The sequence below is a fragment of the Rosa chinensis genome, chromosome 5, assembly GCF_002994745.2.
Source record: "Rosa chinensis cultivar Old Blush chromosome 5, RchiOBHm-V2, whole genome shotgun sequence".
Lineage (NCBI taxonomy): Eukaryota > Viridiplantae > Streptophyta > Magnoliopsida > Rosales > Rosaceae > Rosa > Rosa chinensis.
The window spans coordinates 2,760,017-2,786,111 of record NC_037092.1 but is presented as its reverse complement, the minus strand read 5'-3'; the positions used below and the strand labels follow the sequence as shown (position 1 = coordinate 2,786,111).

Sequence of the window (26,095 nt, the reverse complement as noted above, 5' to 3'; positions counted from 1 at the left end):
ATCAGCAACTTACCACCTTTCACTGTTCTATGATTATGTCCGTGACAAGCTTTGTTCAATACGTACCTAAGCACGACGTCAGTAAAACAAAAATGAATTCACGAGTTGCTAAATTACTTTAATTTGTATGCAGTTCCATCTTCAAGCACTAGCGACGATATAGTTCGGTAAAGGAAGCTTCATTGTCCGATGCTTTGGCAGAGTTGCTCTTGGATCGATCGGACGACCCTGTCACCCCTGAATTATCCTCCCAACCCAAACACATGTTGGATGCAACATTGCTATGCATGAAAAATGCTGGTTGTGAGGGTGGTGGGAGACTGAGGGAGTAGCTATTAAGCATGAGGGTAATAGATGCCATGGTTGGCCTAGCAGCAACATTTTCTTGCACGCATAACAAGCCAATGTGGATGCATCTCATTATTTCAGTTCTTGAACCATTCCGTAATGTCGGATCTACTAGATTTGAAGCCGTCCCTTCCCTCCAACTTTTCCACGCCTGCAATAGTTTGAAAAGTTGCAGAATGTACCATGGTTAAAATTTAATCTTCTTTCTTTCTATGCATTCTATTGTGGTAGACACCAAATCATTTTTTTATGGTCTGAAAATATGTTACTTACATAGCTTAAAAGATGTTTCACATCCTCTCCTTGACGGAAGCAATTATTTTTCTGTCCACTTACCATCTCCAAGACTACTACACCAAAACTATAGACATGGGACTTAACAGAAAAGTGTCCATGTAATACATATTCTGGAGCCATGTATCCACTGTATGTCAACAAGATCAAATAGGAGGTTAGCATTGACGAACATATCTAAAAATAGTGGAAACAACTGTTATAGCATTACACAATATATTGTAATATAAAACCATGTAGCCTGCAGGTCAAGTACTTACTAAGTCCCAACAATTCGACTCGTATTGCCTTGAGTTTGATCAAGCTGGAACAACTTTGCCATGCCAAAGTCTGATATTTTAGGATTCATTTTTGCATCTATTAGGATGTTACTGGCTTTGAGATCACGGTGTATGATCCTGAGGCGAGAATCTTCATGAAGATAAAGAAGCCCTCGAGTAATGCCTACTATGATTTTATAGCGCATAGCCCAATCTAAATGTTCACGCTTGATACGGTCTACATATCAATGCAAAAACAAAGACTATATGTCACAATGGTTTGCTTCATGTTACATACTTATAATGAAAAATTTAAGTTAAAAGGGGGGTAAAAAGAAGAAGAATTGAAGCCATACCAAATATGATGTGATCAAGACTTGCGTTAGGAACAAACTCATACACAAGAAGTCTTTCGTTTCTTTCCAAGCAAAAACCAAGAAGCCTCACTAAATTCCGGTGCTGAAGCTGTTGCCTCTGAAAATCACCTCGGCCTATACAGCCAAGGGATCAAGGAACAAATGTCTTTCTCGATGAATAGATGCGGAGCGTGCCAGCACACGGCCAGAAGGCCAAGTGTGCAACTGTAGGTGTAGTGGATATAGATCTGACTTATCAAGCAATTGTTAGTTGAGGAAGGAACTTATTCTCGGCTGCGATTCGATGCCTCTAGATTAAGGACTTGGTGGCTGAAGGTCGGGTGAGTTAGGTATGGTCGTGAAAGTATGAGTAAATATAAGATTAATAGCTACTATGCAACTACGAACAGTAAATAGCACGATCAAACAAGTAAAGCATAAAGACAATAAGGAGCAAATAAAAGATAATAACAACGAAACTAAAAACTGGAATGGCTACAAATTATTAACTATTGTTTGAAAGAAAACAAAGAGAACAATTCAAAATCAATACTAGGCTACAAGAAAGGTAAAGTAACTGAGATTGTAACTAGCAGAGCAAATAAACTAAGGAACACTACTACATGCCAGTTGATACACATCGGTTCAAAACTGATGTTTTTTTCATTTAGCAACCGATGTCTCGTTAAGTGATGTCTATTATAGCAGTCTTAGACATCGGTGGAAAGCTGATGTCCATAAAATACACAGACATAGAAATTTCGAGAGTAACCGATGTCATACATATGCCAAAAAGCTTTACAATTAAAATATTTCGATGTCTAAACCAAAACTTCTGATGTCTCATTTCGTATCAACATCAGTAAGTATATTTTTTCTTTATAGTTAATTGATTTATAGTTCTATTTACTATGTAATACTAGCCAAATTAATCAAATTACATATCAAAGTAACCCTAAAACTGATGTTGTACAAACTTATGACATCGAATTTTTAGTAGTTTTTGTTGTTAAATATGGATTGCACATCAGAATGTACTCTAGGATTAATGTCATTTGCACTTTAGATCTCGTAGTTCTTGATAAATTATGATGTAAAATGGTTAGTACAACATCAGTTTCTTTAAAAACAAATTGTCTGCCGAGGTTATTTTCAATATCAATTTTTATAATATTCAAATGAATAAATCCATTCACATAATAATGGATGCTCTTTTCATTACTCACATGATAGAGAAATCAAAATACCAAAAAATTATTAAGCAATATATCTTTCATAAACCAAAAGTTAAAATATCATGTTCTACAACAAGTAAACTACTTAAGTACTACTACATATTAAACAATGAAACTTAAATAATTCTGTCCAACTTAACATACGATCAACAAAGACTACTTGTTCCATAAAAAGCAGCACTACAAATATCACGCTTGATCATAAACATCTACAAGTATTTCCTTGTAACAAACTCACTCCATTCAATCCGCACCTCATCAATTTGCTCTTGAGAGTAGCTAGTTCTCTTCGACTTCCTACTCCACTACATAATTATGCAAACATATTTTACAACACAATGTATATCAACATAACTTTAAATAAATTATTACTTAAAAGTGAAATGCTTACCTTATGTGCAAAAGAAAGCATTGGATCCTCAATCAGTTCCTTCATGTATCTCATGACATAGTAGCCACATTCACCACCGCCCACTTGTTTTGGCAACCTAAAATTTAGCACCCCTCAGTTTAATTTTCTGGTTTCATCCCTCCAACTAAACAGAACAGCTCCAATCATCTCTGAAAAAAGAAAAAGCTCAAGAACCAAGATATTTGTTTTACCAAATACTCTTTATTTTTCATGCTCACTACTTTACTCACAAGCTAAAACCATCACCTAAAGGCCTTCTCGTTCTCTCTGATGTTTGTGAGTTTATCATTTAGTTTGTCTCTGATGCAGCAAACTAGAAAAACATTTCAACTCCACAAGACTTCAATAGTCACCTTCCATCCATGATTTATCCATTGGTTTTATTCTTATCCACTTCATGCATATAAAAAATCAAGTAAATTAATGAGAGCCAAAACCAAAACAATCTACAATAACAGAATGCAATCTACAAGAAAAAAAGACATGGTAATACCATAAGAAGAACGCAATATCTGAAATAAAACAGTCTAATATCTATGACAATGGTAGTACTTCCTCAATCAAATAAAACACATTCACACAGCTTAAGACCACTCAGAAAATTAAGGAAATGAATATGTACCTTCAAACGCCCAAATTAAACGCAGCAAAGTACGACACAAAGATCCCACACCAACTGTTATGAAGCAATACAACCAATATTCCAGAAGATTTAGAACTCCAAATGCAAAACCCTTTTACAGGAAAACACTAGACATATAGACCTACAATCCCACAAAGTATTAGAACTTATGCTCTCACGAGGTGAGAACTCTAGGACTCCAAAGTCGACTGATACTTCTGGCAGAGCCTAAAATCAAAAAACTTTGAGCAAGATCGAATTTGGCAACCTGAGATTTAGCACCCCTCAATTTAATTTTCTGGTTGAAGAACCCCAGATATCTATTTTACCAAATACTCTACTTTACCCACAAGCTGAAACCATCGCCTAAAAGCCTTCTCGTTCTCTCTAAATGCACACCTTTTAAATCATGATTACAAAAGCTTCCTGCTTTTAACCCATTAAACACTAAAACTGGTCTATATAGCACAATCACAATAAAGAAACAAAATTGGAAAACAAATCATACAATCCAAATTTGATAACCGAAGAATTGGAAAAGAAACCAAAAAATTAAACTTCAGCAGATATGAAACTAAAAGCTCCAACTGAAATTAAGAATGATAGGAATTCACCCAATCCTTCAATTCTTGTTCTTGCACTCAATGAACTCTAATTTCACAGTAGGTTGTTCCGGAGACCGCTCATTGTTTGGGCTTCATGAAAGAGATACCAGGAGTTTTGTGAAGAGCAAAGTACTGAAGCACGATGAGGAATATTGAGAGAGAAGCCGAAAATTTGGGAAGAAAATCAGTTCGTGAGCGAGTGACTTCATGTTCGCGCGAACTCTTTTTATTTTTCAAAAAATTTCGTTTTGTTTTGAGATGATAGATGATACTCTCTGAAAATATGAAGATGTGCTTGGAGATAGATAAAAAAATAATAATAATAACAAAACGAAACAAAAGGAAAGCATCGATACTTAGCGGTTCCCCATTTCCAGCTATTCCTCAATCTTTTTGTTTTTTCCAATACTTAGTTGAATATGCAGCTTAGCCTTATCTGTTCACAATATTTCAAAATAATAAAATAATATCAGGTCTTATAAGGGCTGATGTCTATATTCTTAATAGACATCAAAAAATATCAAATTCGATGTCTAAATTTTTAAGACATCGGTTTTCTTCGCAACCGATATCTATTAAGTGATGTCTATTAAAAGATTTGTAGTAGTGGAAACAGACGGAAATTCTACCAAAGCAAAAGGTAAGACGAAATAAGAAAAGCTTGATGGCTTGAGTTTCTGGAGTTGTGTGTGTGTTGTCTTCTGTCGATGCTTCTATTTATATCGGCTGCTTTGTGACTTAAACTGATCTCTTGATTCTTTGAAGTTGAGTGGAATTCGGCCTCCTCTTGGCTCAGTGACTCTATCTTGATTTGGCCTCAATACTTATCGTCGGCTGACTTGACGCTGGACTCTATCCGGATTGGCTTTGATGGACGTCATCAACGGCTGCAATTAATCTTGAAGTAGGCTATCTTGGATTGAACTCTCCTCATCGGTTGACATGAACTTCAAGTCGATTGAAATACTACTTGATCAAATTTCATCTTTATCGCTTATCGGCCTCTCTGACAATCGGCCATTATCTTTCTAAGTTGATTTCGGATTGGAAACCAATTAGAGTATTGGCCAATGGGCTTTTAGACAATAAACCAATGACTACGGGCCGGCCGATAACCAATGGCCTAACTTTCGAAACCCTCTATCGGCCTAGTTTTTATGTGGCTTGTCTTGGACCAAATGAATTGTCCAATTGTTCATCGGCCAACATTTCTGGCAATCGACCCAATTACTTGTTAAGCGGCAAACTGTAACTAGAAATCATTCAATAACTATGCACATTAGCTACATCCGAGTGGTCATGCAAATGTGGGTACAATCATTGCCCCCCCCCCCCCCCAAGTTTCTTAAGCATCAGCGAATGTCGCTGAGTGGTTGAGAAATTTGAGTCATCTTGGCCCCTCGATCGACTTCCGAAAAACGCAGGTATAATGCTCCTCGATGGCTAGAATGCATTTTCTTGGTCGAATGAAATTTCGGAAAATCAACTAAATTGGCGAACCAAATTTAATGGCCGAAATCCGAGTTGATAAGTTGGCTGCTGTACCTATGCTCTAGTAAGTTAAGTAACCAGACAACTTGAGAAAATGATATTTGAGTAGGGAAGGGAGTTGTTCGTTAGTAAGCCAAACCAAGTTAAGTAGGACAACACAGGAATATAACTTTTGGTGGCCAACAATTTAATAGATACATGGAAGCCAATGACTATTGATTTTCAAATCGGCCAACAGAAGAGTGAATAGGCATATCGGCTAACGAAGGCCAACAATTAATTTACTCGAGTGTGGCCGATTGATAGAACTAGAGTTGGCCAACACGTGAAAATGGCTCATGGAAGCCAACAAGTGAAAAATGCGAAGTATTAGCCAACAAACGAAAAATATCGCGAGAAATCCAATTTGCAGCTCATGTTGGCCAACACATGGAAATTTTCAAATTGGCTAAGTAAGAGAGAGTAAGCAAAGTGGCTAGCAAAGGCCAATAAAGAACCCCATAAAGAGCTTATTTGAGTAGCCGATAATAAAACTTGAGTTGGCCGTTAAATGAGAGAGCCAACACGTGAAAAAATGCCAAGGATTGGGCAACTCAAGTGAAGACATTACAAGAAAGCCAAGTTGTAGCTCATGTTGGCCAACACATGGAAATTTTCAAATTGGCTAATAAAGCTATTTCGGGTAAGCCAACAAATGAAAAATTCAAATTGGCCAATAAGTGAGAAAATCCAAGTTGGCCAACAAAAGAGAGTAAGCCATCAAGGGAGTCAATTTTCAAGTTGGCCAAATGCATGAGGAAATTCAAGTCAGCCAACTTAAAAGAAAGTGAGCTAACTCAAAATGAGAGTTGGTGGCCAACTCAAAAGAAAGTGTCAGCCAAATGAAAGAATAGTTAGCCAACGCAAAGACTTAAAACAAAGTGAGCTAACTCAAAATGAGAGTTGGTGGCCAACTCAAAAGAAAGTGTCAGCCAAATGAAAGAATAGTTAGCCAACGCAAAGAAAACTTGGGCAGCCAAATGAAAGAATAGTCAGCCAGCGCAAAGAAAACTTGGGCAGCCAAATGAAAGAATAGTCAGCCAACGCAAAGAAAATTTGGCAGCCAACTCCCTTCGTCTTTCTTTCTCTTTTTTCGGGTTGGCTGTGCACCCATTTTTCTACGGGTCGACCCATTTGTGATTTTCACTTTTCCCTTTTATCATTCTTTCCCTTCTTATCATTTCAGCTCCTCACGACCACATGTTAACTCTTCCTTCTCTCTTTGACAAAAAACACAAACCAAGCTTTGCTGTGGGTGGTCTTCAAGCTCACACAGACCCATCTTCAAATCTGTCAAATCTTCAACAAATGAACTAGGCATGGAAGGAGTAGGTGATGAAATCAACTATCATCATTACACGAAAGGTACGATCTTGAACTTTTTACTTGACATGGAGAACCAGAAAACTCAGATTTGCCAAATCTGATGAATATCTCTTCTGCAGATCTCGAACTCGGCATCTTATAGTCATCTCTTCCATTGTTCTAAAGTTGAAATCAAGGCTGGGTATCTCGAATTTGAACAAATTCTACTCTAACAGAGCTGTATAATGACTGGGTAACCTTGAATTACAGGTATAGCTCTTGCTTTTGAAATGCAATTTCGTATTTTGGGGTAGTTAGTTGTGCAATTATAGCATTCTGCACTTGTGTTCTTATTTTCCCAGAAATCTACAGTATATGCCATGAACTAAACTGACTGCAATTAAGCATTCGATGGGGACGTCTTTGAGCTACCCATAAAACTTGTCCTCTGCTTGTAATTTCTTCTGCAATTAAGCATTCGACTACTTGTAATTTCTTCTGCAATATGCTCCAAGTATTTGGGTCAACACTTCCTAGTTGTCAAGTTCCCAGCTTGTTCCTAGCTTCTCACCAACTTGTCCTCTGCTTGTAATTTCTTCTGCAATTAAGCATTCGATGGGGACGTCTTCTGTTTTTTTTTTTGTTTTTTTTTATTTTATATTTTATTGAGGTACTGAATGCTACCCCACAACTTTCTGTTACCTTTTGCTTTGAGACAGTCTACGTTTATTGTAAACAGAATTGCTTCATTTATATGATAATTTGATTGCAATAATTCTATAAGATATGATCATATAAACCAATTTATTTCATTTTGAATGAAATGCTGCATAGTATGTCTCAATAAGCTGAGAATTTCCTTTCAAAAACAAGCTGAGGATTTGACAAGTTGAGAAATCATCCAATTGAGGCTTGGGTATCACTAATCCAACCTCAAGTTTTACTAACGAACAGCAATTATATGAGCTATATGTTGCAACATAAGTTAGCAAACGGCCCCCCATGCAATTAATATATGCTGCATTGCTGTCAATTGTCCCAGCTTTATTTTGATGCAATTGCTGTCAATTAATTGCAATTGCTGTCAATTAATATATGCTGCATAGTTGTCAAGTTCCCATCTTTATTTTGATGCAATTGACCGAACCATATGTGGCTTTATCTTTTCAAAGACCCCGTAATCATCACTTCATTCATAATTATCATGACTAGCACTTTAATTGCATATTTAATTATTTATCACTTATATATATGGTTTGAAAGGTCATATAAAGTGAAACTTGTGCTAATGTCCTCATTTCGGTAGCTTTCTTTATGAACTTATAGCTATGCATTTGAAAAGCATGGCAGCAGGGTCATAAAGTCAGTCAATGAGTAACTTGCTATATATTAAACACCAAATGCACAATCATGCACGCATATTTTCTTGATAAATATTTACCCGGAGGCATTGCCGTTATATTGCCCTCGGCTATTTTCAATATTTTCACAAAGTCTTGGTTCATATGCATGTGATATGCCTTTGCGCCCCCCCCCCCCCCCCCAAGTTTCGTGGTTTTCGGCGAATATCACCGAATAACGAGAAACTTGGTGTACTCTGAGAAACATGGTGTGATAACCAATTATGCTCTATATCATGTAGGACTTGGTTGTTCAAGCAATGGCTTCGAAAGGGACCGGAGAAGACAATTATGAAGGCAAACAAAAAGTATCACCAAACGCTCATTTGCATTTGCGGAAGCACTAAGTCAAGCCACTGAAAAGAATGCCTCGGCCTTCATGAATAGAATAACACAACGAGTCCCGAATGAAGGTGGGGTACGTCAACTTGGCCCAAGTTTCCATAGTGATATACCGGCCGATGTGGAAAAAGTTGTGAGCCCGCATGAAGTAGATGATTCTAGCTACTTCAGTGAAGGAAAAGCATGGGGAACATGGGGAACAAAACCAGGAAAATGGCCTGGTGAAACGGCCAACTGGATTCCGTGGGTAGAACGAGTCGAGAAGCGATTTGGGGATGTATGGAGACGGCTTGGGATCTACGACGCCATCAAGCTTTCCACCATTACTATTCCTTGTGACCGCCCCTTGCTGGTTGCCGCGATGTGTTTTTGGAGTTCTCAGACAAACTCTCTTGAGCTTCAGTTTGGTGCACTGAGTCTGACCTTGATTGATAAAGCGGCCATTATAGGCCTGCCGCCACATGGGCAAGTGGTGGATATTGTATTCGCAAAAGGAAAGTTTGACATTGATCTTGGTGGTGAGCTAAGAGATCGAAGTAAAGGCACACCGACCGTTGCCAATTATAATACATGGATTGAGGTGTTTAACAGCGGCTTGGTGAGGAAGTCACCTGATAGTGATGGCAGTCCGAAGGAGAAAGAGGAAAGCCAACAGGAGACAATGGAAGTTACTCCTGTAGAGCATGCGGCGTTTCTTGCCTTTTGGATATGTAAGTTCTTAGTGTGCACAACTTCTAAAAAAGTGAATGTGGAATACTACAAGTTGGTTGAAGCATTAGCAAGCAAAGAAGTGCAAGAGAGTGATCAGCCATTAGCTCTTGGTCCATTTGTGCTAGCCCACTTGTACAGATGTCTTCACCATTGTGTGACTAAAGGAGTGAACCCAAATTGGCCTGGGCCATTGTGGATTTTTCAGTTGTGGCTTCAGACTTATTTCCCTGCGTTCAGACAACCAGGTATAGCATTGGCCGCAGACACCACTCTTGGACAATAGTTGGCTCCGCTTGAGTTATTACCTCATTCGGCAGAAGAGTGTTTTGAGATTTTGTTCACGTGTCCAGAATTTTCTGCAGAACAGTATGCTGTTTGTTTCAACAGGAAGTATCCACCCTACCTTGCCGTGGATATCAGCCAACACGCCTCAGAAAGCGAGACGAGATGGGAGACTGCGTGTTCAGCTTGGAAGAGTGCAATAGGTATGAGGGATCTCTTCTGGGGTGCCTTGTCTGGTAAGACACTCAAGTGTGGAGTGGAGTTATATTCAACAACCTATTTCAGTCGTCAGTTGGGATATTATCAAGCCATACCTGCTCCGGTTCCAGAATAGTCAAACCGATATAGTTCATTACGAGCCGTTTTTTCCAACGAGGACGACATTGAGCAGTATAATAAGGCATTTGTGTACAACATGAGCTTTCCCATGAAGACAAGAATAGCAACTAGCAAGAGTTCCTCCAAGTTCAGAGAGTGGTGGGCGAAATGAGTAGGAAGCATTTTTAAAGATGGGTTGGTGTCAGCTAGGCGATCAGCTTTTGCAGGAAATCCATGGGTACAAGAGAAGCCGAAAGTTGTAAGGCGTGGTAAAATAACAAGCAAAGTTGCTAAAGCAATCCCAAGTATAAGTAAGTTGTTCCCCCTTCCCAAGTGTACTTTCATTTATTCACATGTTTTTAGTTTGTTCATCAACTTGGGGTTTGTTGATTGTAGGTGGCCAAGAGTCTTTGAAAAAGTGTACTAAAGGTAGTACAAAGAGAAAGGCCATCCATAGTGCGGCCACTGAGGCTGCCAAAGGTAGGCCGAAATCAATTTGAATTGCATTCGGCCATTATGTAAGAAATCATGGCCGATGGCTAATGGCGTTTCTGTTTGGTCTCCTTTGAATAACAGATGGTGCCACCATGTCTTCAATGTCTCAATCTCCTCCAGCGAAACAATCGGCAAAACAAGACGATCAATCCTCTGAAAGTAAAGAACAATTGTGCGTGGCCAAACGAAGCCGTCCAGAGAGACTTAAGGTAGGACACATTGTTTTAGAGAGTAATTGGATATTATCTTGAGTATATATATATGACTTACTTGGTATCACAAATTTGCAGCTAGCAAGCATCCAAAATGTCATTCCTAGTGAAACAGAGGAATCTGTGGAACTAACCATTAACAAAGGTGACCAACCAGTCAGTGATGAACCTGCAGGGGAGATAGTGTCTGTTGAAAGAGTGGCCGAAAGTGAAGTGATGAATATTGAGGAGGCACTTGTACTCACTCAAACTTCAACGCAGGCCAGTACTCCCTTGTCGGTAACTTCATCGCTTAGTGAGAAACTAGTGTCGGCTAACGAACCGGTAAGTATGTACCAAACATATTTTGTGATGATTTCCATTTTGTATGCTGAAGAAATAATTGGTAGTGGCTGACATTATAGGAAAGTCATCAAAGGTTTGAAGCCGAACTGCAAGCTTTCATGAGGGCATTTTCGGCCGATGCTCTAATCCAACCAGAATGTTGCTCGGCCATTTCGCAGTTACCGACCGCTCAATTGACATCAAGGGAGGAAATTGATGGGGCTCTGAAGGTGGTAAAGGAAACGTTAGCGCGGCCATTAAAAGAATTTGTGGAAACAGGCCAACTATCAAAAGTGAAAGTGGCCTTGGATTTGTTACTTGGAGCCAAATACTTTGCCCCTCCCAAGGTAGCCCTCATTGGTGAGAAGCTAGAAGTATTGACCCAACAAATATCCCGTGTAGCTGGTTCGTATCAAGAAATAGAAAAAAGGAGACAACAAATCTTGGCTTGTGAGCAAATGAAGAAAGCCTTAGTTCCTGAGTTTGGGTGGTGTATGGAACAAAAACGAGTTGTGGAGTCTCTTGAAGGCAAGATAAATGAGTTGGAAAGACAATTGGCATCCTTGAAACAAGAGAGACAAGAAGTGGGGGAAAAGCTCTTTCAAAGGAGTAAGCAGTGTTTCCAAAGCCAAGGACAACTGAAAAAGATAGAGGCCGAATTGAAAAATTCCAAGCCTAGGTGTATGCAACTTGAGAGTGACCTTCAGGACACTGGTTGTACCTTGGGAGCTCTTAAAGCTTTATTAGCCGAGGAATGATGATTGATGTATGTGGCTCTTTTGTCGGCCATTGGCCGGTTTTTTTTTGTAAACATTTGAAAGTTATGGGCCGACGAAAAACTTAATTAATTATTTGCTTGCCGGTAGATGATCATAAACATCGTTGGGTCATGGATAGATAATATCTTGTAGTAGTAAGTGAAGTAAGCAAACAAACTGGAAATCTGATAAAAATAATCTTTTCGGCTTAATTGCATCGGCCAGAATCAAGATGGCCTAAACATATAAACATAAACTAGTGGCCATCTTTTGGTTACACCATTATTTAGTAGCTCGCGCTTCCCACATTGTGGGATAATATTTCTTTAGGTATTGGCCATTAATGGGCATTGCGTGTCGTTCGCCATCTTTATCTCGCAAATGATATGCTCATTTCCCGAGAACTTTGTCAATAATAAACGGACCCTCCCAATTTGGTGACCATTTTCCAAATCTGGGATCCTTCGTGCCGATGGGTAACACTGCTTTCCATACCAGCTCGCCTTCCCCAAAACTCTTGTATCTGGTCTTTTTATTGTAAGCACGAGCGACAGCCTTCTTTTGAGCTTGAAGCCGATCATATGCATCCAACCGCGCCTGGTCAAGATCTTCTAGTTCTTGCAACATTGCCGGACTATATTCGTCGGCTGTGAGATTGTTTTGCATTGCAACTCTCAGTGATTTGACTGTCATTTCCATCGGTAAAATTGCATCATGTCCATAAGTCAGAGCAAAGGGAGTTGTCCCTGTAGCCGAGCGTTTGGAGGTCCGATAAGCCCATAAAGTTTCTGATAGAAGATTGTGCCAATCACGCGGATTTTCCTGAATCATCTTCTCCACAATTTGGATGAGGACCTTGTTTGTGGCCTCAGCCTGTCCATTAGCCTGAGCATAATAGGGTGTCGATTGCTGCATTGTAATCTTATATTCGGCCATCCGTTTGATCATGGCTTCAGCTATGAATACCGATCCTCGGTCAGTTGTTATAGTTTCTGGAATACCGAAGCGGTGAATGATGTTTTGCTCAATGAATTTGATCACCTCGGCACTACTTATAGAGGTGAATGGAACGGCTTCCACCCATTTTGTAAAGTAGTCTGTGGCTACCAGAATCCATCTGTGCTGTTTAGAAGATGGGGGAGAGATTTGGCCAATTATATCCATTGCCCAGCCCCGAAAAGGCCATGGCTTGACTATTGGATTCATGGGGAAAGCTGGAACTCTCTGAATGGACCCATGAAGTTGGCATGGAGCACAACCTCAAGCATACTCAATACAGTCTTTAAGAATAGTTGGCCAGTAGTAGCCATGTCTCCTAATTAACCACCTCATTTTAAGCCCAGCCTGGTGTGCTCCGCAAATACCCTCATGAACTTCAGCCATTACGAGCTGGGTATCGTCAGAGCCAAGGCAACGAAGAAGGAGGTCATCATCAGGACTTTTCCTCAGCAGTTCACCATTTTTAATAATGAATTGGCTAGACAACATTTTGATTTTTCGGCTCCCACCTCCATCAGTTTTCATCAAAAGGTGTTGGATTATGTAAAATCTCCAATCACCAAGTGGTACGTCAAGCTCAAAGACATCAGCTGGCATACCTCTCTCGGCCAAAGATGCAACGATTTTCTCTCAATTGTGATGATTTTGTTAGTCTGGCCTTCCGGGATGCAGACACCAGAAGCAATTTGAGCCATTCCATTCGCTTCACAATTGAGTGCTCGCGGCAGATGGTGAAATTCCACATCATGAAAACAAATAAGCAATTGTTGTGCTGCGGCATAATAAGTGGCCAACGAGAGATTTGAACATCTAAAAACCTGGAGCATTTGATTGATGACTAGCAGGGAATCCCCAAACACCTTAACTCGTGTTGCTCCAAGTTCTTCCAATACTTCCAGACCAATTATTAAGGCTTCATATTCTGCCTGGTTATTTGTGCAGTCAAAGTCCAGTTTGAAGGCATATTGATGCTTTTGGCCGGTTGGAGATTCAATCACTATTCCTGCCCCGGCGGAGTCACTGGTGCTTGAGCCATCAAAATATAGTAGCCAAGGCTCGTGATACATCTGGCCGACTTGTGCAGTATCTATTTCAACGTTCTCCATATCTTCAATTTCAACAGAAGGGTGGTCAGCAAGAAATTAAGCCAATGCCTGACCTTTGACTGACTTCTGAGTCACGTATTTGAAAGTAAATTCAGAAAGCGCCATTGTCCATTTTCCAATTCGGCCTTTGATGATCGGCCGAGTCAACATATATTTAATTAAATCCGTTTGTGAAATTATATGAACAACTGATGGTAACATAAAATGTCGTAATTTAATCGCCGAAAAGTAGAGCACGAGGCATAGTTTTTCAATCGGCGAATATCTTATCTCAACAGGTGTGAGGACTCTGCTCAAATAATGGATGGCTTGCTCTTTTCCTTGATCATTGTCTTGAGCCAACATGCTCCCAATTGAACTCGGAGCTTGTTTATAAGGTTTACAATTATCTCTAAGAGGTAACACATGTTCTACTAAACTTCTATCGAGCCCAGGCATTTCATGGTACTCCCATGCAAAACAATCCTTGTATTCTCTCAATAATGCCTCCATCGCTGTTCGCAGTTCTGGATCGAGAAGTCTACTGATAGAGATCAGTCGAGGGTTATCCTCATCTGCCAAGTTAATTTGATCTACGGGATCTTGAGTTTCGGCTTCAATATCTTCCAATTCGGCCGGGGCTGGGCCGATGTCTTCCAACTACGGTTCTTCTTCCTGTTGTTCTGTAATATATTCTATTAAGTTGATGGCCGAGTTAGACTTGGTAGTCCTGTCGGCCCAATAGGCCAGCAAACGTCCTAAAATAGATCGGACTGCGGCCTTTCTTTCTAGAGACCTTGGGTCTCTAGACATTGATATTGTTCTTGAAGAAGTCAACCAGGGTTGGACGCTCTGCATCTTGCAAAACATCCTCACTCCCTAGGTTGACAATTTTCTGGGCCGTAACTTGGGTAGGTCGGCCCTTACTATCTCGTCCACTGAAAGTGAAATAACCAATATCATCCTCGTAAAACCTTGCTTCCACTACATTGGTGGATGCCTGAAATGGGTTATTGTCTGCTGGAATGACCTCAATTTTGTCGCCATGCCAGAAGATCAAAACTTGATGCAGGGAAGAAGGTACACACATGTTCTGGTGAATCCAATCACGGCCAAGCAATGCATTGTAATGAGCAGATGAATAGACCACGAAGAAAGCCGTCATGTTTGTCTTTTCCCCCACGGTGACATCGAGGGGGAGAATACCTCTTGGCCTACTCTTACCTCCAGAGAAGTTGCTCACTGTAATGTCCGAAGGGAGCAAATCGGATTCAGTCCTGCGTAATTTCTTCATGACGGCTGTAGGTAACACATTAACTGCTGCACCGTTGTCCACCAAAACTTTCGTTATTGGATATCCCTCTATGTAAGCCGTGATGTATAACGGCTTCAAATGTTGAGCCATTTTGGCCGTTGGTTTTGTGAGTACCACACGGCCTTCTTCATCCTTCAATTGGGCATTGACTTCATCAATCTCAAATCGAGGTTGTCGATCGGCAACAAAGTCGCCGATCAGTTCATTTGACTGACCTGGTTGAGCTTTGAGTTCTGAAGGTAGGACATAAACCATGTTGATGTCCATTGTGTTACCTTCTCCTTTTCCAAAGGCGGCCTCGCCCTTGTAAAATGGGGATAAGGTTTCTATGTCAAAAGCTGTGTCATCCCCAATGTCGTAGTCGAGTCCATTCTCATTATCATAGTCACCTTGTTCTTCTTCTTCCCCATAATCGACTTCCTCATCACCCTCGTCTCCAAAATCATCTTGCTTACCATTATTCGTGGCAGCACCTTCTACCATTCCCTCATCCTTCAACTGTTGATTGAGACTGGCTTGCTCTTTCTTCAATTCTTCAATGGCCCCAGTTGTCAGCTTGGTGGATGCCTTCTCTGTCTCTGCTTGCCACTCGATTGCACGAGCCCGCAGGTATTTGGACAAATTATCTAGTAATCTGCTTTCAGCAGACATGAATCCATAAATCTCAGCAGCTGGATGTTGTTTATGGTAGGTGCGGAGGTAAGTCAGGTCAGCATCAGAAATAGGTAAGTTATCAGTATTGGCTTCCAGCTTACAATTCTCCATCATTGCCTGATAACTGATTTTTAAGCCAATGCTAAAATCCTCAGTGATGAGGTATGACTCTGAAGACAGATCCTTTTCCAACATTTTCATCATCGCGCTTTCCTCCTCAGTTAGGCCATACGTGGCCAATGCTGAATACATCCTATGATATTTTTTCATCATCCCCAGATCTTGATTTGAGAACGGCGGATCCTGTCCTCTCAGTACTCTTATGGTAGGGACTTTTCCATTTGGCGTCTTATCCATAGCCGCCTTCTGTACTTCCTTCTGTTGTTCAATATCCTTAGCTTTGGCATCGGCTTTCGCTTGCTCTTCAGTTGCGAAGTCTTTCTTTTCTAAATAATCATCAAGTTCCCTTGCGAGCTGGACCTCTTCTGGCGTTATGCCATAGGTTTCCTCAGTCGAGTGACTTCTATGAAAACATCTAAGGAAATGAAAGTTGGCTTCTGAAACTGGGATTTGAGCGACTATATCCTTCTTTTGGATTCCTTTGCGATGTGCTTGATACAAAGCTTTTAAACCAGGTGTAATGAATCGGCTATGGAAACCCTGCCGAATCAGAGCATGATCGGCATCAGAATTTGCTACTATTGTATTGAGAATATAGTCTTGACTCCTTGGAAGCCCATAAATTGCAAGGGCTGAATGTTTCTGGTGAAACTTTCTCATTGTTTCTAATTCAGCCAACTTAAATGGAGGGTGGAGATGTTTGAAGACCTTAACCCCTTCTTCAGTAAACCGCAGATGGGGTAGCTTTGGGAAACTAAGGACATTTTCAAAATGGTCACCAATGGTCTCAAGTTCCATAGGTTCTCTTGAATCCTTATGAAAGTCCTCTCTTATTATAGGGGCTTCTTTGTTATCTGCTTCAGTAGAGAGTCTGACTTCCTGCCCTTCTGACCCTTGCTGCCTTGCGGCCTCCACTTCCCTTTGCATACGTCTCTTTTGAGTTTTTGTCAAAGGGGAAAATGGCTGATCTCTGGCCGCTCGGCCATACCACCTATTATCATGAGTATATGGTGGCCGATATGTCCTATAAGGTCTTCGACCTCTATTTCTAGCAAAATAATCTTGGTCATAAAATCGATCATCTTGGTCAAAACCTGATCGTCGTCGGCCATTGAAACCATCAGCAAAATTTCCTTCAAGATCATGATCCTCAAAAGTCAACCTTCTCCTCACCGAAAGTCGTCCGCTTTCGGCGTTTTCAGATTCCTTTATCCTCTTAAACACACTTTGGGAAGTTTGTTGTCCCTGATAACATCCCTTGGGACTGTGAGGGCCAAAGAGCTTAAGTACTTCATCCTCGGCCATATTGGCCGTGGGAGTCCCCAATTCATTGCCAGCATGTTTCCCTCCTGAGTCTTTCTTCTTACTTTCTTCACAATTAGTTGGGGCTTTTAACCCAGGCTTTACCTGTTGATCAGTAGCTAACTCTTGGTTCTTGATTTGCAGAAGATTATTGAGGGTTACCTATAGTTGCAACGGCTGCACAGAATCACAGCGCTGGTCGGCGGTACTTTTGAAGTAGATGACGATGAGGCCTTCAAAGCCGGTGGCATTATCATATCGTATGCATCCTCATCCTGACTGTCATAAACTGGTTCCCTCCTCTGGTCACGAAACATATACCTCATTCGGGCCCTAGGATCAGACAAGTTCACATTTGGCCAATTCCTCCTGTGACCTCTTAGGAAGTTGACGTACACCATGTTGATTGGAAAAGGGTCGGTATCGACAAGCTGAGCTGGTTTGCTCGTCTCTGGAAACTTCAGCTTTCCTTTTTCAATGAGATCCTGCAAAGTATCACGGTAAACCACACAATTGTTAGTAGAATGCTTCCATGAATTGTGAAATTTACAATAAGACTTATTTCTAGTTTCATCGGCCTTAGGTATAACATGGCCGTTTGGCAATTTAATTACTTTCTCAGCAAGAAGTTGATGCCTTTGTGATATCAAAAGTGTAAGTGCGGGTAGGTGTCAATCTTAAGGGTGTGCCATCTTTGGTATTGTAGGTTATCGGCTGAGGTTTATCCTTGATTGGGTTTGTTGGCTTTGCAAGGGCTTTATAAACCACTGGTTTGCTTATAAACAATTCGGCAGCATTGATATCGGCCGAACCTTCTTCCTCGACCTTCAAACCTTCGAAATTTGCCTCCATAGCATGAACAGTAGGATTCTTATAATAAGTTCCCTTTGAAGCTGATCTAGCTTGAGTCTCTTCTCTAATGATTGCCTCATATCTAGCCACGCTAGTGGTTAATTCAAAGATGTCTCTAATATCAACTCCCTCATATTTCTTGCGCAATTCATAATTCAGACCTTGCTGAGGTATTCGAACAAACTCTAGCTCTCCCAGATTGACTCTGCACTTATTTCTTGCGGCCTTAAATCTATCTAAGAAATCTTGGGCCGACTCATGTGCTTCTTGATACATTTTTGCTAAATCAGCGATTGTGACTTCTGGTTTGGCTCTGTAGAATTGCTCATGGAAAGCACTTTCCATGTCGGCCCAGTTTTGAATAGAATTAGGAGCCAAGTTGACATACCAAGCATGAGCAGGGCCGGTCAGTGAGTTCTCAAACCACTTCAACTTCAAATCGTCATCTCTAGAATGCTCAGCACATCGTGCTGTGAACAGGGAAATATGTGCTATAGTTGATTGGTAATCATCTCCACTGAATAAAGGAAAGTCAGGAAATTTGAATCCCCTCGGATAGTCTCTGTTTTCAACCCTTTTCGGATATGGTTTGGTGTATCTTGGCCTGACCGTTCTTCTAGGAGCCGGCCCTACAGTTTCTTCACATATTCTCCTTATTTCTTCGACTGTCAACCCGTTCCTAGGTGGATTTTGTCCTCCTAAACCGTTGTTGTTATTTATCGGCTGTTGCACATAATTATTGGCCATTCCAAATAGGGGTTGAGCTTGAAACGGCTGTCCACCAATAGGAAACTGAGCCTGTGGCTGTGGAACATAAGCATGAGCTTGCTGCCATGGAGGTTGAAGTGCTTAGTTGAGTTGGCCTTGTTGATTTTGTATCAGCAAGGTTTGCAAAGTGTTCTGACCATTCACCATAGCCGCCATTGTTTGGTTCAGTTGCTCAAGAGACGTTTGCAATCCTCCGATTGATCGGTTAGTATTCTCTCCCAAAACAGTAGCTAACTGATCTACCAACGTTCTATTGTTGATTTCTCCTCGAGCAGCGAGTTCATTCGTCTGCAATTTAAAAACCTCATTCAATGCTTTGTACATATACTCGGCTGACACTCCTGCCGGTCCTAAATAATCAGCTTCCACAGTATCTCTAACTCTACCATCTCGTGCTGCATAGATGATAGCACCAGGAGTGGTTGCACTATTCGAGGCACTCTGAAAAGCATTAAGTGGTGAGCCTTTAGACTAACTTTCAGTAGATTGCCTGGCCAAGGCTGCGTCAGCGGCCGCTCGTCTCATGTCTTCTTGCCTTGCAGCGGCGTCGGCTGCCGCTGCTTGTGTAGCCTCCTGTCTTGCGGCTAGTTCGGCTGTTGCAGTCTTTGCTACTTCTTGAGGTCTACGTTCATCGGCTGATTGCTCTACCGACGAAGCGTCTGAGGTCCCATTCCCACTTGACTCAAGTGACATTCTGATTGGAGTAAGATCGAGCTTCGGCCGTGATGGACAAAAAGTTGAATTATGTCCTGACTCTCCACACCGAAGACACTTCTTTCCCCTGTTTACACTGTATGGGTTGTCTTGTTTTTGTTGACTAACCTCCTTCCCTTGCATTCAACCTTACTAAGAAAATAGTAATCTTGTGTCCCACTGGGCGTGCTAAAAGATGTTGCCTCTGAAAATCACCTCGGCCTATACAGCCGAGGGATCAAGGAACAAATGTCCTTCTCAATGAATAGATGCGGAGCGTGCCAGCACACGGCCAGAAGGCCAAGTGTGCAACTGTAGGTGTAGTGGATATAGATCTGACTTATCAAGCAATTGTTAGCCGAGGAAGGAACTTATTCTCGGCTGCGATTCGATGCCTCTAGATTAAGGACTTGGTGGTTGAAGGTCGGGTGAGTTAGGTATGGTTGTGAAAGTATGAGTAAATATAAGATTAATAGCTACTATGCGACTACGAACAGTAAATAGCACGATCAAACAAGTAAAGCATAAAGACAATAAGGAGCAAATAAAAGATAATAACAACGAAACTAAAAACTGGAATGGCTGCAAATTATTAACTATTGTTTGAAAGAAAACAAAGAGAACAATTCAAAATCGATACTAGGCTACAAGAAAGGTAAAGTAACTGAGATTGTAACTAGCAGAGCAAATAAACTAAGGAAACAGACGGAAATTCTACCAAAGCAAAAGGTAAGACGAAATAAGAAAAGCTTGATGGCTTGAGTTTCTGGAGTTGTGTGTGTGTTGTCTTCTGTCGATGCTTCTATTTATATCGGCTGCTTTGTGACTTGAACTGATCTCTTGACTCTTTGAAGTTGAGTGGAATTCGGCCTCCTCTTGGCTCAGTGACTCTATCTTGATTCAGCCTCAATACTTATCGTCGGCTGACTTGACGCTGGACTCTATCCAGATTGGCTTTGATGGACGTCATCAACGGCTGCAATTAATCTTGAAGTAGGCTATCTTGGATTGAACTCTCCTCATCGGCTGACATGAACTTCAAGTCGATTGAAATACTACTTGATCAAATTTCATCTTTATCGCTTATCGGCCTCTCTGACAATCGGCCATTATCTTTCTTAGTTGATTTCGGATTGGAAACCAATTAGAGTATTGGCCAATGGGCTTTTAGACAATAAACCAATGACTACGGGCCGGCCGATAACCAATGGCCTAACTTTCGAAACCCTCTATCGGCCTAGTTTTTATGTGACTTGTCTTGGACCAGATGAATTGTCCAATTGTTCATCGGCCAATATTTCTGGCAATCGGCCCAATTACTTGTTGAGCGGCAAACTGTAACTAGAAATCATTCAATAACTATGCACATTAGCTACGTCTGAGTGGTCATGCAAATGTGGGTACAAACAGAAGCTTGGTACTAACAACACTTCATTTTTAAATTCTAAATTTCCTTGCCCGGAATTTATAGAAAGCCTTTTTACTGCTATATCTTCTCCATTGAGAAGCGTACCCATTAAAATATATACCTGAAAATAATGAGTTTCATATCAAGAAAATGAAAGTTGAACTCGTTGTTATTTGGATATATATTAATTTTTAATAATTGTTTGATATTAAGCAATTCTCATAGTTACCTTGTAAACAGAACCAAATCCGCCTTGGCCAAGTTTATTTGCTTCAGAAAAGTTATTTGTTGCAACTCTGATGGTGTCAAAGTCCAATTGCAAGGAATCCGCAGTTCTAATTTCATTGGTATCTTGACTGTCTTCACCTGAGGAACAACTTAACAAAATTCATTTAGGTTAGTTCCCAAAAATTAAGTTGCAAGACATAAGAAAACTAAGAGTATTATGTATTGAGTAATACATCTGTTCACCCGAAATCATTTGTTTCTCTACCTGCAGGGAGTATTTCAAGTTTTTCCTTTCTCTCATTCCTTGCTTTTAAGCAAACGTAGAGGGATATAATTAGCACCAGAGAGATAACGATTGGCACAACAATAATGATGACAGTTCGAGATCGCGATTTATCATTCTTCAGTCCTGAAAAATTCGTAAAAACAAAAATTTTATGGGAACATGTATGGTAATTAATGTCCTTTCTAATTAGTTACTTGCTTGCATATTTAAAATTAAGAAATAAATAGGATACATGCTATACCTGCGGGAGTTGTGGAAGTATTTGTTGTTGGCTGAGGAGATATTGTTGATGACTGAGGAGATATTGTTGATGGCAGTACCACGTTAGGGTTAAAAAAACGGAAGTCTTCCTATCTGAAGTTACAGCTGGGTCTAATGACTCTCCCACCTTTCCTCCCATCACAACAGGTTGGGATGTCTACTAAGGCACCGTCTAAGCAGTCATTGCACTCTAGCTGGGACAAATCCGGCGTACACTGTACAAGTGCATATATTGTTGTGACGCCTGGAGCGCTGGCGTTTCCAGTTGCAAACTTAATAAGGGAACCATCTTTTGCGGCTTCGCTTTTTAGGATTTTGAGCAACTTCCTTAGCTCTTGGTTGAAGCCATCCAGGCTTGACGCTGAGACGTTAAATGGGTTCACTTTAGAGAAAAAAGGCAAAGTTTCTAAGGTTCCATAAATGGAGCGATTTGAATAGCGAAGCATACAACTGTCACTACTAGAAAAACAGGTCATTTCACATGGAAAGTGTTGTCATAGAGGTTCACACGGACGATTATCCGTGTAAAATGTGCTATAGTACACACAGAAATCCATGTGTATATATATTCCACACAGACTATTGTGGCCACATAAGGTTCAAACTGGGACCCAATAATTTTCAAGTCAATTTACACACGGAGTCCATGTGAAATAAAGTACAATTCAGATATTCCTATAAATTTGTCAGAGGATAAATTAAAAATTCAAACGGTTTTCCGTGTGAAATATTGTTTCACACGGATATCTGTGTAAAATTATAAATAGGAAGATTCTAATATTAGTTTTTAATCATGTCAAATAAGTGTAAATTTGATTTACCTATGGTAACCCGTGTGAAAATGTGAAAGTATAAAATTCTGATATCAGCGTATTGTCTTATCAAAACTTTCTGTTCAGTTGACACATAGACTACCGTGTGAAACCTATTCTTATTTTTGTTTTCACACAGAAATCCGTGTGAAGCAATTTATGCATCTCCGATCTCTCTTTATTCTCTCCATCTCTCTCTTTCTCACAGATCTCTCTCCGATTTTCTCTCTCAAAATAGATAGCTAGTTAGGATATTAAGTTAAATACCCAATCCTCTGGCAACAAAAGCAGCATCGATCTTACCTCAGCTAGCAGTTCATGGATCTGACATCTACAGTACAGGTAAAGAACCCGGTTAATACCCAGTCCTCTCTCTATTATTGATTAGTGCTGAAAGTTGAAAGCTAATGTTTGAGTTATGGGTTTGATTAGTGCTTAAAGTTAGAAGCCTTACAATGTAATGGAATTGATGTCTCTGCAATTTTGTATCTCTTCCTAATTCAGATGATTTCTTATTCAAAACACCGAACCTATCGATGAGGAGATAGGTTCCTCACTTTGCTCTTTCTTGTGATTATTCCCAAATCTGAAATTCAGTTTCCTCACTTTGCTCTTTCTTGTGATTCTTTCTCGCGGCAAACAGATCGGACACCATCGACCTCTGCAAACAGATCGAGATTCATAAAGGTATATATATAATCACTTTTGGTTTGTTGTTTATTTGGATCTCAAACTTACTAATCCATTTTGCATCAAAGATTGAGTAGCCGAGATGAATTCTGAAACTGGATCTTATACACTTGTGTATGATTTACTGCAATAAGATCCCAGATTTGCGAATCTCAATGAAGAAGATGAAGGAAAGATCCCAGATTCGCAAAATCTCAATGAAGAATGATGGAAGGAAAGATCCCATATTTGCAAAATCTCAATGAAGGACCCAAAACAACATGAAAATAAATAGAGGACCTAAAAATAAATATCTAAATATTTGAGTAATATCAATAAATTGATCAGTTATATTTAATTTGGAAATTGAGAATCAATGATTAAATGTTTGTAAATTTGGAAATTAATATAATTGATTCATATGGGACCACCAAATATAGCTCACACAGACAAGCTTTCTGTGTAAAAGTGATTTAGCAACGCTCGCAACACGTACGAATTGTGAATCTGTAGTTGTATTGTGTGAACCTACCTATACAAACATATTTCTGTGTGTATTTCGATGTATTTACACAGAATCCATCCGTGTGAAATGACCTGTTTTTCTAGTAGTGTGTCGGAGCAACCAATAGCTTCCTTTTGGTTGGGACAGAGCTCTGGGAGAGCCTTTGTTGAATCATTGAGGCAGCTACGGCATTCAACCAGCGGAACATCGCCTCTGCAAAGCGCAATTACATGAACTTGATCTTTAGAGCTTTCCCCGCTGCCATAGGAAGAATTGTAAAAGCCATAGCCGTTACCGTTGCTAGCGGGAAGAGAGGAGAGAAGCGTTTTGAGGTTTTCTTCATACGTGCTATTAGGTGTGTAATTGCCTTTGTCATCTACGCATTCATTGTATAGAAAAGCAAGGGTTTGAGGGATGATGGTCAGGAGTAACAGAATGAGAGAGAGTAATATCGATGGAAATCTTGAGGAAACCATTGGCTGCCGGGGACTGTGTTAGTGTTTCCCTTGGTATATGTGAGTTGAAAGGTTTTATATGACGTACGGTGTTTGTACTGATAATAATACAAGTCAACAACGTCCACAAGGCACTATAGCCAGCTCACTGCAATCACAGCCAAGCAACGACCACTCCATGAAACACCTGTCTATAGCTTATCCCAGATCCAATAGTTAGAGACTCTAGTTAGCCTATACCTAGCCACTAGCTGATTATAAAGCTCCTACCCGGAATGAAAACGATCAAGTCTACGCGCGTGTGTATATTTTGGGTTTTTACCGAACTTTTTTTGTTTCTAATGTATTTTTTCTTTTAAATGACTTCCACTTATATCTTCTCTTTTTTGAAGATCTTGGTGGATGACACCCAATTTTCCAGGTTTCCCTACAAGTTTTATCACAGCATTTTCTTCTTCCTGAGGAGTATTACTAATTTGGTTTTTTATCTGCGTTTTTGCTTTTGCATTTAAGCATTGATTCATAATGACTCTTAGGATATAATTAATCCTAAAACCTATATTATCATGTTTATTTATTTTGTCTAACCATTCAGGATATTCTGTTATAGCCATTTCATCTCAAGGACTTGAAAGTTTATGATAAAATTGTGTTAACTAGTGTTGGCTTGACTCTGGTTTAATTTTAAAATAATAATTTTTATATAACTGAGTAAATTTTTCAAATTAAGTTAATTAACCAATGCTATACAACCATTGTATAGCATCCCGGCCACCACCATACTAGACCAAAAGAGGAGAAATCATGGTTTGCAAGTCTACACGTATCTTACTTGAATGAGTTTTTTAATTGGAACCTCCAAATTTTCTCACTTGACCTCTATGCTTTTTACACCTCCTATCAAATTTTTAAATACTAAATTTATTCATTAAACCTCACTAAAGTTCCTCAAATAACCTCACACATATAATTTACAAACAAACTAAGATCTTTAAAATAAAAAACTTAGTCATTTCAATGATTTAATTACTCTATAAATCTTAATTACATCTCAATTCCTTAATCAGACAACATAAATCTCTTATCCAACAAAAAAAAAAATCAAACACAAGGTATTGAGTTTTAAAAATTAATAAAAATAAAATAACATGAACTATTATGTGATTTTTTTATTTACTTTTTCTTTTTAGCTGTGCAAAAAAAAAAACGGATTAAATCATTTTTACTTAATGTTTCTCTATTTTCTGTACCTCATGATTAATTATTTAAATATTTTGTAATTTATTTTTATTTTCTAGCTATATTTTTTTTTCTTCTTTTTGCAAATATAATGGATAGATTTAGATTTAGGTCATAATACAATTTATTTTGTTCTCCCTGACCAATATGCGTTCAATATGCATATCATACATTTTTATCTTAATCATAGTTTTATTTCTTATTAAATATATATGAATGCTTTAATGAGTATGTAGTGAAATTGGAAAATGAAAATAGATAGGGAAAATAATAAAGAATGCAATATAATATTATTGAATTGGAAAGTCTAGAGAAAATAAATATAACAATTTTGTTGGTATAATTATTGTCTTTAATAGTCATTTTATAGTAGGTTATATATGTCATTTAATAATTCATAATAGAGTGAGGTCAAGTGAGCAGATTTGGAGGTCCCAATAGAAACTCTCTACTTGAATAGTTGATATATTTCGCATTAATTTTTACGCACTAATTAACGTCAATAAACATGAATTTTTATTTTCTTTTTTCAAATCCAAACTAATTACCTACTGACAACGAGTAAAGTTTATCACTAACTAGTCTAACAATAATTCGATTTAAACTTGTAAATCTCTGATGACGGATTAACCACA

At 39.5% G+C, this 26,095-nt stretch overlaps 2 protein-coding genes and 1 long non-coding RNA gene across 3 annotated transcripts; 1 reads left to right on the top strand and 2 right to left on the bottom strand.

Annotated features, from left to right (window-relative positions):
* Positions 1-148: 148 nt before the first annotated feature.
* LOC112201975 (cysteine-rich receptor-like protein kinase 29) lies at positions 149-24,246 on the bottom strand. Its single transcript, XM_040506170.1, is given in 10 exon segments — positions 149-499; positions 622-772; positions 903-1,140; positions 1,259-1,376; positions 21,019-21,126; positions 21,244-21,365; positions 21,499-21,642; positions 21,761-22,236; positions 22,693-22,696; positions 23,885-24,246. Coding segments are annotated over 10 exon segments (2,070 nt in total). The 5' UTR covers positions 24,243-24,246.
* LOC112164840 lies at positions 2,505-3,592 on the bottom strand. The gene is made up of 4 exons (XR_002922531.2): positions 3,528-3,592; positions 3,152-3,298; positions 2,885-3,054; positions 2,505-2,798 (listed from the first exon to the last, which is right to left on the bottom strand). It is a non-coding gene; the product is annotated as an uncharacterized LOC112164840 (long non-coding RNA).
* On the top strand, positions 6,695-11,928 carry LOC112164830. Its single transcript, XM_024301158.2, has 7 exons — positions 6,695-7,027; positions 7,108-7,237; positions 8,610-10,331; positions 10,417-10,500; positions 10,597-10,724; positions 10,806-11,051; positions 11,132-11,928. The coding sequence occupies exons 5-7, from the start codon at positions 10,608-10,610 to the stop codon at positions 11,807-11,809; spliced, it is 1,041 nt and encodes a 346-aa protein (XP_024156926.1). The 5' UTR covers positions 6,695-7,027; positions 7,108-7,237; positions 8,610-10,331; positions 10,417-10,500; positions 10,597-10,607; the 3' UTR covers positions 11,810-11,928.
* Positions 24,247-26,095: the final 1,849 nt, after the last annotated feature.